General features: G+C 35.3%; 1 protein-coding gene across 3 annotated transcripts in view; it reads left to right on the top strand.

Moving 5' to 3' along the window:
* Nucleotides 1–14,034, top strand: part of LOC111146179 (KIAA1958 ortholog) — a 161,321-nt gene that overhangs the window by 119,546 nt on the left and 27,741 nt on the right. Inside the window, exon 3 of one of the 3 annotated variants that reach the window (XM_022501612.1) lies at nucleotides 7,290–7,373. The exons of 1 other annotated variant lie outside the window; for it this stretch is intronic. In XM_022501612.1, the coding sequence (XP_022357320.1) occupies nucleotides 7,290–7,373 (84 nt within the window). Of the gene's footprint in view, nucleotides 1–7,289; nucleotides 8,409–14,034 lie in introns of those variants that run through there. One more of the 3 variants, XM_022501611.1, reaches the window with a different exon arrangement.

Consider the following 14,034-nt stretch of genomic DNA (forward strand, 5'->3'; position numbering starts at 1 on the left):
CTATTGTCCAGGGTGTGTGGGAAGGGCTCAGAATGGGGAGTGTGAGTGGAGAGTCTTGTACCTAGTCAAAGTGTTATTCAGTTATAAAGACAATAAAAAGTTAAAGACATGCTCAAAAATTCAAGACCTCAGGAAAACATAGTTTTCATAAATACTTTCTGAATAAGCTATTGGAGGACAAACTTGAGCTGAGAGGAGACCGGCAACACACTGGTGGTAAGCATTGATTTTATCTATTTAATTTTAAGACTGAGACCAGAATGTGGAAATTACGATTGAAAACAGAATATTATAAATTATTTTATAAATATTTATAATAAATATCACAAGCTACAACAACGTGGAAATGTATAACTTTTAAGATTTTTTAAAAAAATTTAGTTATCTTAGAGAGAGCACAAGTAAGGCGAGGGGCAGAGAGAGAGGGAGAAGCAATCTCCCTGCTGAGCAGGGGCTGATCCCCTGCTGATTGTGGGGCTCAATCCCAAAGACCCTGAGATTATAACCTGAGCCCAAGGCAGACACTTAACTGACTGAGGCACCCAGGTGCCCTGGGAATGTATAATTTTTAAAAAGTTGGGAGGGCACAGGAGAGAGAATATGGGAAACTGTATAAACAAGATTCAGAAGATATCACTTAAAGCAAACAATTCGAGTTACAGGCTATTCAGATACTTGAAGGTATACAGGTACTATTAGAAGAACTAAACCAAACAGTAAAAGAAAAGATAATAAGTATAAGGACCAAGAAAAAAATAAAATTGAAAATGATTAGTTGAAGAAATGTAAGTGTATGGTATATTAATTTTGGCATTGCTTGTAGTAAGGTATCAATATATGTTATATAAAAATAGATAAGCAAAGTTATCAAAGTAATGATAACCACTAGAAAAATTAGCAAAAGAACATAAACTAAAAGATGTCTTAAAAAAAAAAAAAAAAAGATGTCTTTTTAGTCCTAAAGGTAGATTACTGTCCCTTTTCAGCCTCTGGCTATTATCCTGCTTGTGGTTGAAGCCAACACAAGAAAGAGGGTTCAGCCAAAAGAAAGAGGTGCTGAGCAAGAGCCCTAATACTACCATAAAAACAGAGCCTGGCGTGTATTATGATCACAAGAACTAAGATTAAATGAAACAAATAGAAATGAGAAAGTTGTCAAATATATCCTAAAAGTTCTCACCATGAGAAGTTTTCTTTTTTTTTTTTATTGTATCTATATGAGATGATGGATTTTAACTAAACCTATTACAGTAATCATTTCACAATATATGTAATTCAGACCATTATGCTGTAATGTATAAACTTACACAGTGATAGATGTCAATTATTTCTTAATAAAACTGGGAAAAGTCTATACATTAATGTGTGTAGTGTGCAAAGTAACAACTAATACTAAAACAAAGAAATGAGATAAACTCAGCATTGACTCTAAAAAATGGATCACAATCCGAAACCAAGTGATCTCCTATTCGGTGTTACTTTCATCAAAGAATAAATGGATTTCTGAAAACCCTTTTGCAAATGCCACACTAAAAAAATGACAGAGCTTTTGGGTCCGACAATGCAAAGCCTGTGTAACTTTGTACTCAGATCACTAACCAACCAAACTAATTCTAATAAGAATGATTATATAGAAAAATGTCAAATTGGTGCCTACCTTTTTACACCAAAATAAATTAGATAATTAAATATGTAACTTAAATGTTTAATGAGTAAAAATGAAATTTTAATGAAATAAAGTGAAAATGGAAAATGAAATAAAAATGTTTTAGAAGAAAACATAAGAGAATTGTTTTATGGTTTCATAATGGGGACAATATCTCTAAGTATACCACAAAATATAAAAAAAATTTAAGGGATAAATTCAATCCCATAAATGTGTAACAGTCACAAATATAAAAGGTAAACTAAAAAGAATTATCTATTTATATGCAGACATCAAATATATCACAAAGGGCTAAATATAATAATAAGACTAAATAGTATGGACATAATATTAAGACTAAATATAAATGAAAAATTCCTAAATGTATCTGTAGCTCCTAAATCAATATAAAAAAAGAAAATGGACAGAGGCCAAAGAATTCAGAAAGAAAATGAGAAAATATAAGGAGCTAATAAGTATTTAAAAAAATATTAAATCTCATTTATCATAAATGCAAAATAAATAAAACCACAACAATATATTTTGCCAATTAAATAAGCAAAGATTAAGAAGATGGATAATACATTATATCTAGGAAGTTTTGATTAAACAATCACTCATATCTTGATACAACATATATACATACAGGGAAATAGAAACAGAGGGATTCCACTTTGGAAATTACCTCTGTGTATATACACGCCCATATGTGGGGAATACCATGTGTACAGGGATCCTCACTGCAGCATTGTTTATAATAGCAAAGGGATGGAAATAGTGCAAATGTCTTTCAGTAGAGAATTAGGGGTTAGGTAATGTGTTATGGTGTATCCATTATAAGTACAATATATATTGTACAATACATATGATGATATGGAGTTACACTGTAATGGTAAAAAGCAGAGTGTGGAATAGAATGTGTAGTATGTTTCAATGCCCTTTTTCAAAGGCAGAAAGTAAGTGCATGTGCATAGAAAAATAAAAAATTGTACCCCATAAATTGTCAGTATTGGTTGATATGCAGAGGGAAATATGGCAACAAGGAGATGGGCTGGGAGGGTGACTTACTTTCACTATATCCATTTGTAACTTTCAGATACGGTACTATATGCTGTATTGCCTATTGAAAGTTTATTAATTTATTAAAATCAAATGGATCGTGGGTCATAATAAAAAGAGTTAATCATAATTTTTATCTCAGGTCATCCAGGTAGATGTTTTAGTGGATGACAGATTGAAATGTGAAAACTAAAACTGTAAAGCTCTTGGAAGAAATAGCTCTTCCATTACCTTGAGGTAAGCAAGATTTCTTAAGCAAGATTCAGAAAGCTTGAACCAGTAAAGGAAAGAAATTGATAATTGGGGGATATTAGGATTAAGAGCTCTTATTTATTAAAAACACCATTAGGAAAGTGAAAAGGCAAGCCCCAGATTGGAAGAAGATAATTGCAATATGTATTTCTGATAAAGACTCAAACAGAATATGTTAAGACCTTCTACACAGAGTAAGAAAAGAGCAGACAATCCAACAGAAAAATGTCTTGAACAGGTACTTCACATAGAGAATATTCAAATGGCCAGTAAACAGATAAAGAGGTGTTTGACTTTTTTAGTCATCAGGGAAATGAAAATTAAAACTACAGTGCAGTACCACCCCACACCCAGCAGAATGGCTTAAAAAGAAAGAAAAAAGACTACTTAGTGTTGCTGAAGATATGGAGCAAACTGAACTCTCACATACTCTTGTTTCTGAAAGTAAATTGGTACAAGCACTTTGGAAAATTGTTTGTCAGTATCTGTCAAAGCTACTGAAACCTATGATTTCCTCTGGCCCAATAATTCCACTTCCAAGTTAACACCCAACTTGATCATTTCATAGAATGTTCATAACAATTTCATTGGAAACAGCCCCAAAGTGAAAGCTACCCAAATGCCTGATAGAATGGATACATAAATTGTGATATAGTTACACAGTGGAATGTTACAAAATAATGAGGGTAAATGATCACAGCTACAAAACAAAATGGATGAAACTCACAAGCATAATGTTTAAATGAAGAAGCCAGGCCCAAGAGAGTCATCCTCTTAGATTCCATTGATGTTAGTTATAATAATAGACCAGACAATTGTGTTAGGTTTCATCGGGATAGCTATTACTCTTGATGGGGGGAATAACTGGGAGAAGGGGACATGAGAGAGACTCTGGGCATGCTAGTGGTGTTCTTTTTCTTGATCTGGTTCCTGCATTCAACTTGTGAAAATTAATTACATGCACTTAATGACTGGTCTACTTTATTGTATGTTTGCTATACCTAATAAAAAGTTTTTAAAAGGAAGTGGATCAGAAGTTTTTCTAAAACTAGAGATAAAAGCAAGGTAAATGTAACAGTTTTACATTTTATTACAATCTTCCCTGGTCTTATTTGATTGTGTAATTAGCTGAAAAAGTATTACTTGACCTTAAAGCCATTTACTTCCACCTGTTCATGGAAAATGAATGAGGGTTTCTCTACTCTCCTACCTCCTTTTGTGGCACATTCCAGGGTCTTAGGAAAAGAATTTTTTAGTTTTATTTTTCTGAGGATATTGAAGCAGTGCTAATATGTTGGTCAACTCTAAGTGTTAGCAGACTCTCCAAATATGAATGGAAGAGATGCAGATGTGAGAGAACAGGCTGCCTTACACAGGAGATTTGCAGATGAATGACTCCAGACCCTTCCATAGTCTACTTCACCAGTTCCTCTTACAGTGTACATCCTAAGGCTGGGTAATGATGTCCAACAGACTTAAAGTCTTTTATTCACATACCCCTCAAAAGAACTTAAGAAAAAAATAATAACCGCTCCCTGATATTTAAATGGACACCCAAAGGTGTTCAACAGTTTATTTTTGTAAAAAGGAAGTAGAAAATATTGAATATTTTATAAAGTGAAGATGAGGATTGACTGTAAGTAGAATATTTCATGTATTTGATGATAGTTATTAAGCATCTTATGAACAAAAGCGTGCTGAATCTGAAAGAACGGAATAGTTTTAAGCCTCTGTCTTGAACATCCTGATAGTCCTGCGGCATATTCTATTTCTAATGGGAAAAACCAACTTTACTAACCTATAATTCTCTCAGAAGCCCAAAATTCACCCCAATTCAGGCCCAAATACCCTCCTTCTGAAGGCATATTTCACCTATATCAGAATATGTATAAGAACAAAGAAGGACAAGACAAGACAAATGCTATGGATTTAGTCACTGATTTAAAATTTTCTTTGCCTCCTCAAAGTCTTTTACACCCCAGAATATATACTGTAGTAGATTTGGGATGGTAGCACATGCAAACTCAGTCTTCATCTCAGACAAAAAAGTTTTGTAAAAGATTCTGTGTGAAACTTGAGAAATTAGAAGTTTTTTCCCTAAAGTTTTCTATGAATATTTATTTCTTAGAAAGTCTTTGAAGTTTGAAGTCCGCTGTGGTGGATATTTAAACAATTAGCCAAAATGAACACATGTTCTGGCCCCCTTGGATTTACATGTAAATAGCCAAGGAAGCCAACCTGGTAGAAGGTTACATGCATAGTGTGCCTTCCATCTTTTTGATGGAAAGATACACATCTTTATTGTTGATATATAAACACTTTTAACAGGAAGAAAATGGCGTAATAGAATGCAGCATAAAATATACTTTTATATATTGAATTTTAATATATAATCTTTCAAAAATATGCCCATAAAAATATCTAATTAGCTAGTTTAGTAAATTTCAGTTCATTTCATTTTATAAGGTTAGGAGGATTTGGGAAATTATACATTAGAGCTGTCATTTAAAAATAACATTCATAAATGTGTGTAGTAATACAAAAGCTAGTGTCTTTTATGAATAAAATTCCATTACAAACTTTATTTTTATAATTATATACGGTTATCACAAAGACTTCCACTGAGCAACTTTATAAATTAAAATTTTTTTAAGATAATCAGGATAAACAAAATATTTTACCTTATACTATAGAATCTGAAATTACATTTTTATGTTGTTTTAAATTAAGCTTTATACTTGCCTCTCAATAATCGGATAACCCAGTTTTCTATTGGTGTACTTTCATTTTTAGAATTTCTCTGAGTCACACCCATGTCTGACATAACAGTGGTGAATTTCGACAAAACATCTTTATTGTTAATGTTAAAGAGTCCAAACTTAAATTATGTATTACTAAAAGGGAAACCATTTAAATGATCTCATTGAACTTTAAAAAAAATAGGGTTTCCTTCATAAAAGGCATAAGCACTAGAACTTTGTTTCTCAAAGAAGTTTCTCTCAAACCTCTTCCTGAGCGTGGATTTCTGCCACAGAGGAATCTCATACTGATAAGCATCCTAAGTAATTCACAAGTACACTGAAGTGTGAGAATTGCTAATCCAGAGCAACATTACTTAACTGTGCATAATCCATGATGGAAAGAGGCAACCCTAGTCCTTGGTGGAAGACTGTAAATAATAAATTAACAACATAAAATGATTTGTCCAAGAGATATACCCCTTTCCTTACATCTGAATTATAGTAGCCTGATTCAAGTTTCACTGTCCTGTCTTTACACTATGAAGTTTTTTTTTTTTAAAGATTTTATTTAATCATTTGAGAGAGAGAGCATGAGAGAGAGGATGAGAGGAGAGAGGTCAGTGGGAGAAGCAGACTCCCTGCTGAGCAGGGAGCCCGATGTGGGACTCGATCCCGGGACTCCAGAATCATGACCCGAGCTGAAGGCAGTTGCCCAACCAACTGAGCCACCCAGGCGCCCTACACTATGAAGTTTTATCCTCATTGCTTTACAAAATATCAAATATTTTTATTGCTTATTACAAACTGCCTGCAATTCATACAGAATATTTATAAACTATTTACCTAAATTGCCATAGAGTGTTGAATAAACTACTATAAATAATTTATATTTACTAATTTTTATTTTATTTTTTTAAAAGATTTTATTTATTAGACAGAGATCACAAGTAGGCAGAGAGGCAGGCAGAGAGAGAGGGGGAAGCAGGCTCCCCGCTGAGCAGAGAGCCTGATGCGGGGCTCGATCCCAGGACCCTGAGATCATGACCTGAGCCGAAGGCAGAGGCTTTAACCTACTTAGCCACCCAGGTGCCCCTATTTACTAACTTTTAAATAGAGATCCCTAGTGGTGTGCTAAATAACAAATTTGAATATTTTAGTTCAGTAAAATGGAACCAGTAAAAGCTCTGATTTCACAAATGAAGTGATCTGAAATGAGTGTGTCAGCTTGGGGACCAAGCACACTGCAGTAGGGTGAATAGCACATTTCTGTCTCACGTTCCTCCTATAAAGCAAAGGCTGGCTCTGATCTCACTCTTCCCACAAACCTTCATGCACAAAACTTGTGTGTCAGTGACACGACAAGTTCATTTTGATTGTAATGGGCCATATTCTTGTCTAGTACATCATTTGTGAAACTCAAGTTGGCTATTATAATGCAGCAGGTTTGTAAATAACATTTATGAGTGATCTCTATGAAATGGATTCCTTCTTTCCCTTTTCATTATAAGAGGAAACTTTATTGCAGAGTAGAAAGTGCATTGTCTGAACTCATCAACACCCTCTCTATCCCTCCCCTCCCCAATTTGTTGCAGACCAGGATGAAAGAGCAGCTGAGCTCAGCAGGGAGCAGAATGAGAAAACCATCCGGAGCACGCAGACCGCGCTCCGCAATTTCCGAGAGTTCCTCATCTCCAAGTATCCTTCTGAAACAAGAGAGATTTATGTCATCCCTTGCAAGGAGTTGGATGCCTACCTGGCCTCTTTCTTTGTGGATGCCAGGCAGAAGGATGGGTCCGAATATGAACCTAACAGCTTGGCCAATTACCAGTGTGGACTTGAACGGTACCTAAAAGAACATAGGTATGGCTACAGTATCACCAGGGATAAGGAATTCAAGCGTTCCCAGGAGGCCCTGAAACAGAAGCAGATTGAACTCCGCTGCAAAGGAAAAGGAAATAAGCCACACAAGTCCATGAAGCTCACCTTTGCTGATGAGCTCATTCTGCGGAAAAGGGGACTACTAAGCCGCTATAATCCTGAGGGTCTTCTCAACCTTGTCTGGCTCAACAACACGAAAGCTTTTGGGCACTGCACAGGCTTCCATGGATCTACCTTGAAGTGGGGTGATATCCGGCTCCGGGTAACAGAAACAGGGCTGGAGTACTTAGAGTGGATGGGTCAAGACACTGGTGACCTGAATGCCAAAACCAAGAGAGGGGGGACAGACTCTCGTGTGTATGCCACCCAGCACGCTCCACAGACCTGCCCTGTACAGGACTATAAGGAGTATGCCCAGCGCCGGCCTCCTGCCATGCGCTATGAGGATGCTCCTTTCTACCTGTCCATCAAGCCAGTCGTGAACTTGGCAGCTCTGCATTGGTACAACTGCCAAGCCCTTGGGAAGAACAAGCTGGCCAAGATGGTGAAGACCATGTGTGAGAAGGGTAACATCCCTGGCAGAAAAACCAACTTCAGTGTGTATCAGAGCTGTAGCACCTTGTCCGAGGCCCAGAGCAACCAGCTGGTGCTCATCTGTAACAATCTGAGCCAGCAGGCTGCCCAGTCGGTGGCTGGACACTCCAACAGTGGCAATTTCATCGTCTCTGCTTCCTATGACTCTTCCTCAGACACTGCTTGACCAGGTGGCTTGAGCAAGACCCCAATTTGGTTACTGTGTCCAGAGAAACTGTGATTATACACTGCTTCTCATTCCCTTTCCTCCGCCCTCAGTATTAACTTTATAAAAATATAAACATATAATATATTTTTCTTTTTACAAATAAGCCAATGGAGATAGTTTAGTATTGCTAACATAGTATTTATAGGCTTAACACAAATGTACTTGTGGGTGATTAATTGTAATTGCTGTTACAGATGACAAAACCATAGTGGTTCTCAGGCAACACGAAGTAGAGAAGGAATTCCGTTTTTAAAGAACTGTCAGAAAAGTAACTGAAAGATATCCTAGACACTTGTGTCCTCAATTCCTGCTTTCCTTCCCACCCCACCTCTCATTTTAGTAAAGTTAATAAATGGCTTTATTTTTTTAATTTTTAAAATTTTATACTTATCAGGAGGAGACAATATTAACTCTACTGCTTACACATAACTGTATCCAGTCACATCAAGAATATGAAAGTGTTGATATAAGCTCAACAAATTATCTACATACTTTTTTTAGCTGAATTAGAATTTTAGCTCCTGTGCCTCATTTTTTGTAATGTCTGAAAATCTAGATGTTTAGCTAACATCTTTTCTTTTGGGGGCAATAAAGCTGCCATTCTCTTTGGAAGATACATAATTTTTAAATAATATGCAAAGTCCAATATTGTGGCGAAAAAGACTGTTAATAGCTCATTTTTACTGTTGTGTTTGAACTTGGATAGAATGTTTTTTGTTCCCTAAGAAATCCGTTAAAATGAGGTGTGATTTTCAGATTTACAAAACTACCAAAGCTTTGAAAATGTTCCCAAGCGTTAGATTGTATATCAAACATAAAGAGAAGGTAGAGAATGAGAGAGTCTTATTAAAAATCCAGAAGCACTAGTCAAGACAACAAAAGAGCCCTACTCTTCAAAGCTCAGATCCCCTGAATTATTTATTTATAAGCATTAAACTTCAGTCTCTTTTCCCTAGGAGATTACTTGACTCTGTAGTTGAGATCAAAAGAATATTGACACTCATTTTGAGTAACAACATTTTGTTACCAGATTTAGATAAATTCAAAGCATTCTTGAAAATGTGTAGAGTTTCTTTTACAGTAAATATAAATTTATCTGTGATACCCTGCAATTATTATAATAATAATTTTGGTTAAACAACCCATTGTGGTGGTTTTTCCAAGGTCTTTCTTTTCATGTCTTGAAGCCTGTGGTATATTTTTAGTTAAGATCCTTCAATAACAACGTAAGTTTAGACACTAGGACGACAATAAAGTTGAGCTAGGTTCCTATCCTGTATAATCATGAACACATAAAAAACCCAAGTCTTAAGAGCTTTACTGGATTCTATTGGGAAGTATTTGTTCTTCAAGGCAAACTCATAATTCACATTAGCAGGAGGGTAGGTGTTATTTTATGTATTAATTTATCATGGACTAGAACAAATTTCATTTTGATTTGCTTTGTTAAATTATCACATTAGCTGATATGTAAATTATCACATTAGCTGCCATGGCTAGGCAGCATTTTCCAACACTAGCTCATAAACACATAAAGACCCATTCCTCTTACGCTGTGACCTCTCCTTTGGCTCTAGAGTAGAAACTCTGCTGTGGACTTTGTGTGGTGGAATCCACTTTACTTTGCAACTTTTCCTCCAGAGGGAGGCATCCAAAAACAAGAAGAGGGGGTTGGAGATATTTTTGCTTTATTGTTTTACACTAACAATGATGATATCCACCATTTTTTGAGCTGGTGTGTTTACCAGCACTGTGCGAAGTGACTTACTACATGCATTATTTAGATAATAGTTACTAACTGTATGAAAATTAGAAAATTCAGATAAGCATAAGAAAACAAAATATATACTCCTGAATCTGCTGGCCAAAATAACCACTGTTAATATTTTGGTAAATATTTCTTTAGACATTTCAATACATATATATTTATTTCTATATATATTATCTTTAATCCTTTCAATCCTTGAAAGGGTTAGTTATCTCCATTTTATGTTGAGATCAAGAGAAATCAGTTAGCTTATAGTTAAGGAAATGGTAAACTGTCATCTGACTGCGAAGTTTTTTTCTGTTTATCTTCCTTATTTCCAGCTCCTAGTCAGTTTCCAGTGATTTGAGCCAGAAGTGGGGACAAGGTGTCTTCCCATCTCTCAAGGCTATCTAATTAAAAGGAATGCTTGAGTGATCTTTCATGATGGCACACTGTGCTCCCTAATGTCCCCTCTTCTCTTCATTTTGAACCACAAGGCCTCTTTCTCCCAAGTTCTCTTTACAAAACTTTCCTTAATCTATGCCTGGTTTGTAAGTGCACAGGACAGCTTACTGTAAAAGAATTCTGTTTTTAAAAAACAAGGTTGTTTTTAATGGGTTACCTCTCATGTTTAAATTTTTTTTTTCTGTGAAACATTTAAATTGTGATTGTGTATTTTATTTTTGCATTGACATACTTTAAAAATTCTTAATATGTTTTTGATAGCAAAGTAAGTTTCTGGTAAGGAAGAAGGGCAGTCAGTATGTACTGAGAAAGCTGAAGTGGGAGACTGCATCCCTCCAAGTGTTTATTGAGGTACTACTAAAATGAAAGTCTCTCCTATTTCATCTTATGCATTTTCATTCAGAAAAACACAGTTAAATTGAGAATGTGAGTTACTTTTTATTTATTATATTTTGCTTTTATAACTCAAACCAAATAGGAACATTGTGATCTAGATTTAGAAAAATTTTCTGAAGAATGACTTGGTAGAAGTTTAGCTGAACTGTAGTATCTCTTTGGGTTAATGAAATAACAAAAAGTTATCAGCAACTACCTCTAAATTTTGTGTTTTTATATAAACAATACTGAAAACATGCTACTGCCAGATGCCATTTTTGTTATTTTAGCTTAAAGAAAGTTAATGTTCATACTGTGGCAGTGGTACATGCCAAATATTGTACATGTTCTTTAGTGAAAATTCAGCAGTCCAGCGGGTATTTACTACAACTGAATGTGCTGCCTTCCCAGGCAATCTTGTGGTTCATACAATAACAAACCATATTTATAAATTTTACACTTTTAGGTCAGTGTAAGGTCATGTAAAAAAGAGACAGTGCCCCTCACATGACTCCGGAAGTTTTGCACTGTCCACAACAAAAATGTCAAACCCATCTATCAGCATTTAGGGGATATACCTGCAAAATTCAATCTTTGTTCTATGTGAGTGACTGGCTGTTGAAAACCATGAATGGTAGCAATTTTTCTCCAAAAAACCATAATGTCTGAAAAAATTAGAGCTATTCAGGATATTTATCCAACAGAGCTTATTCTTAAAGTTCCAGTTCGCATCATGGGTTGTAGGGGTGGTCTGACTATGATTTATAATATACCCTCTACTTAAAATACTTATTTTTTAGATATTTTTCCCTGCGTTAAATTTTCCCTGTGTTAATTCACTTTTCCCTATGTTAATTTACTTCCTGATGCACAAAGAATAGCCTGCATTTTTTCTAGGGTAGATCAAATCTCTTTGGTTTTTCAGTTGGGTCATTGTTAACTAATACTTCCGTCACATTAATTTGTCCAGGTCATAAGGCTTAGCTTTTAGATGTCATGAAATCAGATGACTTCACTGAGATGAGAATTTATAGTCCTATCAACAAATACTTGAACACCTATTGTCTAGACACTGGGAAGGGTACAAAGATGTGTAAAATAGTCCCTGCCCTCAAAGAATTTATAAAAGATACTGTAATAAAAGTGTCATTTCATTTTTTTGAGAGCTCACCAAAAAGTCTGCCAATACGGTTTTGCATCATTTCCCAAACTTTGTACTCTTGCAGTTTGTTTATTATTCAGCCATTGAAAATGTTGGTTTGCTGTGGAATACCTAATACTGCTTTGAGTATTTTGAGGAGAATCTTCCTTAGAGCCTGTTTTAAAATCAGCATGAAGGCAAAGCCATTCCTGCACCATCCATTGTGTCACATAGGTGCACACATGGATAAGAAGGTGTAGATTGTCCTCAATGACTGTCATTTACTGGGTCCTTACAATGCACCAGAGTACTAAGTGCTTCTGTAAATTGTTTCACTAACTCTCACACTTACCCTGAGGGTATGATTATTTCTCCTTTATAGATGAGGAAATCCAGAGGAGTCTAATGGGTTGCCCATATCACAGCTAATACATAAGAGCATCAGGATCTGAAACCCAGTCCAGATACTATGAAGTCTGTCCTTTTCTGCTGTAGCTGCTTGTTCACAAAGTGATTTCCTTGGCTTTTGTAGACTCTCTGAAGTGATAAATTATAAATGAAATCCCTGGTGTAATAAAATCATCAATATTCATTGTCTCCAGATTGACTGCGAGCAGTGCCATCACCTGGCATGTTTGTTAGTACAGCATTGTTTAGGCCTCATTATTTTAGTTACTTTGAGATGGAACATTCAGCACTTTGTTTTCCCCTGGCCATGTGCAGAGAGCAAAAGTTTGTGTCACTTTTTAAAGGATGTTTAGCTTTGTCTTGGAGATGAGTGTGTGCAGAAGTAATTATACTTTTAAAAGTGGTTGTCATTTGTTTTTATAAATCAGACAAGGAAAGGGGGAGTTCTAGGCAGAGGGAATCTCTCTCTTAAGCCCAAGAGCCAATACTGCTATCTTAGACGATATTGATTGCCAGTTTGCAGTCAATAGGAAGATCAAAGGGAGTTTGATCTTGCCTGCAGATTTGGTGCCAGCAAATTAGCAATATTTAATATAGGAATTTGTTGTTAATTTTTTTTTTTTTAATCTGTTGAGATTGCTTCTGGGGTACCCACCTGGCTCAGTTGGTAGAGCATGTGACTTGATCTCAGGGTCGTGAGTTCAAGCCCCACATTGGGCACAGAGCCTCCTAAATAGATGAATGAATGAATGAGTAAATGAATGAATGAATGAATAAAGATAGTTCTTAACAGGAAGTTTTTGAGGAAAAATACTATCCTTATGATTCTCAGAATTAGAGATAGACCGGAAACTGTTCAGATTTTCTTTATTTGACTATCTCCACAGTTCAATATATTAGAGACGAACACTTCTGATTTTAATCAGGCTTCTTGTGACTGGATTTCTTTATCTACAGCAAAGGAGTATTTTGATCTATATTTCTCTGGTCAAAATATAGCTGCAATATTTAACATCTATAAATAAAAACTCAACTATGTGATAAAGGAAATAAATTTCCAAGCCTAGAGGAGAAGTCAAGGGGAGTGTATGATCATTTGTTGCAGTAAGCTAATTTTTAAGTGGTTCTTTTATGAAAAAAAAAAGTTATAAATACTAAAGAATTAAGTTTTCTATCAATTAGTTTAATAGATTTTTTTTTTTTTTTTTTTGGTCAAATGGATTTCCTTTATATCAGATCTTGGCATATTATCATATACAAGTACAGAGAGAGAGATGCTTATTAGGAAACACACCATTGCCGAAGGCATCCTCAGTTCTGTTTTGTTTTACCCTTAAGGCACAGTATTCAGCATTGCTTCTCCTCCCCACTTGGATCTAGCTGAGATGAAATGAATGGATAGCTTTTCATAAGACAAAGTAATGAAGATGGGATGATTTTAAGAGATCCTTGCTATTGAATATAACTGGGACACAAATATACTGCATATATCATCCTTTAGTGATTGGTGTATTTCTAATT

The sequence above is a fragment of the Enhydra lutris genome, unplaced genomic scaffold (genome assembly GCF_002288905.1).
Source record: "Enhydra lutris kenyoni isolate GAN:26980312 unplaced genomic scaffold, ASM228890v2 scaffoldscaffold13, whole genome shotgun sequence".
NCBI lineage: Eukaryota > Metazoa > Chordata > Mammalia > Carnivora > Mustelidae > Enhydra > Enhydra lutris.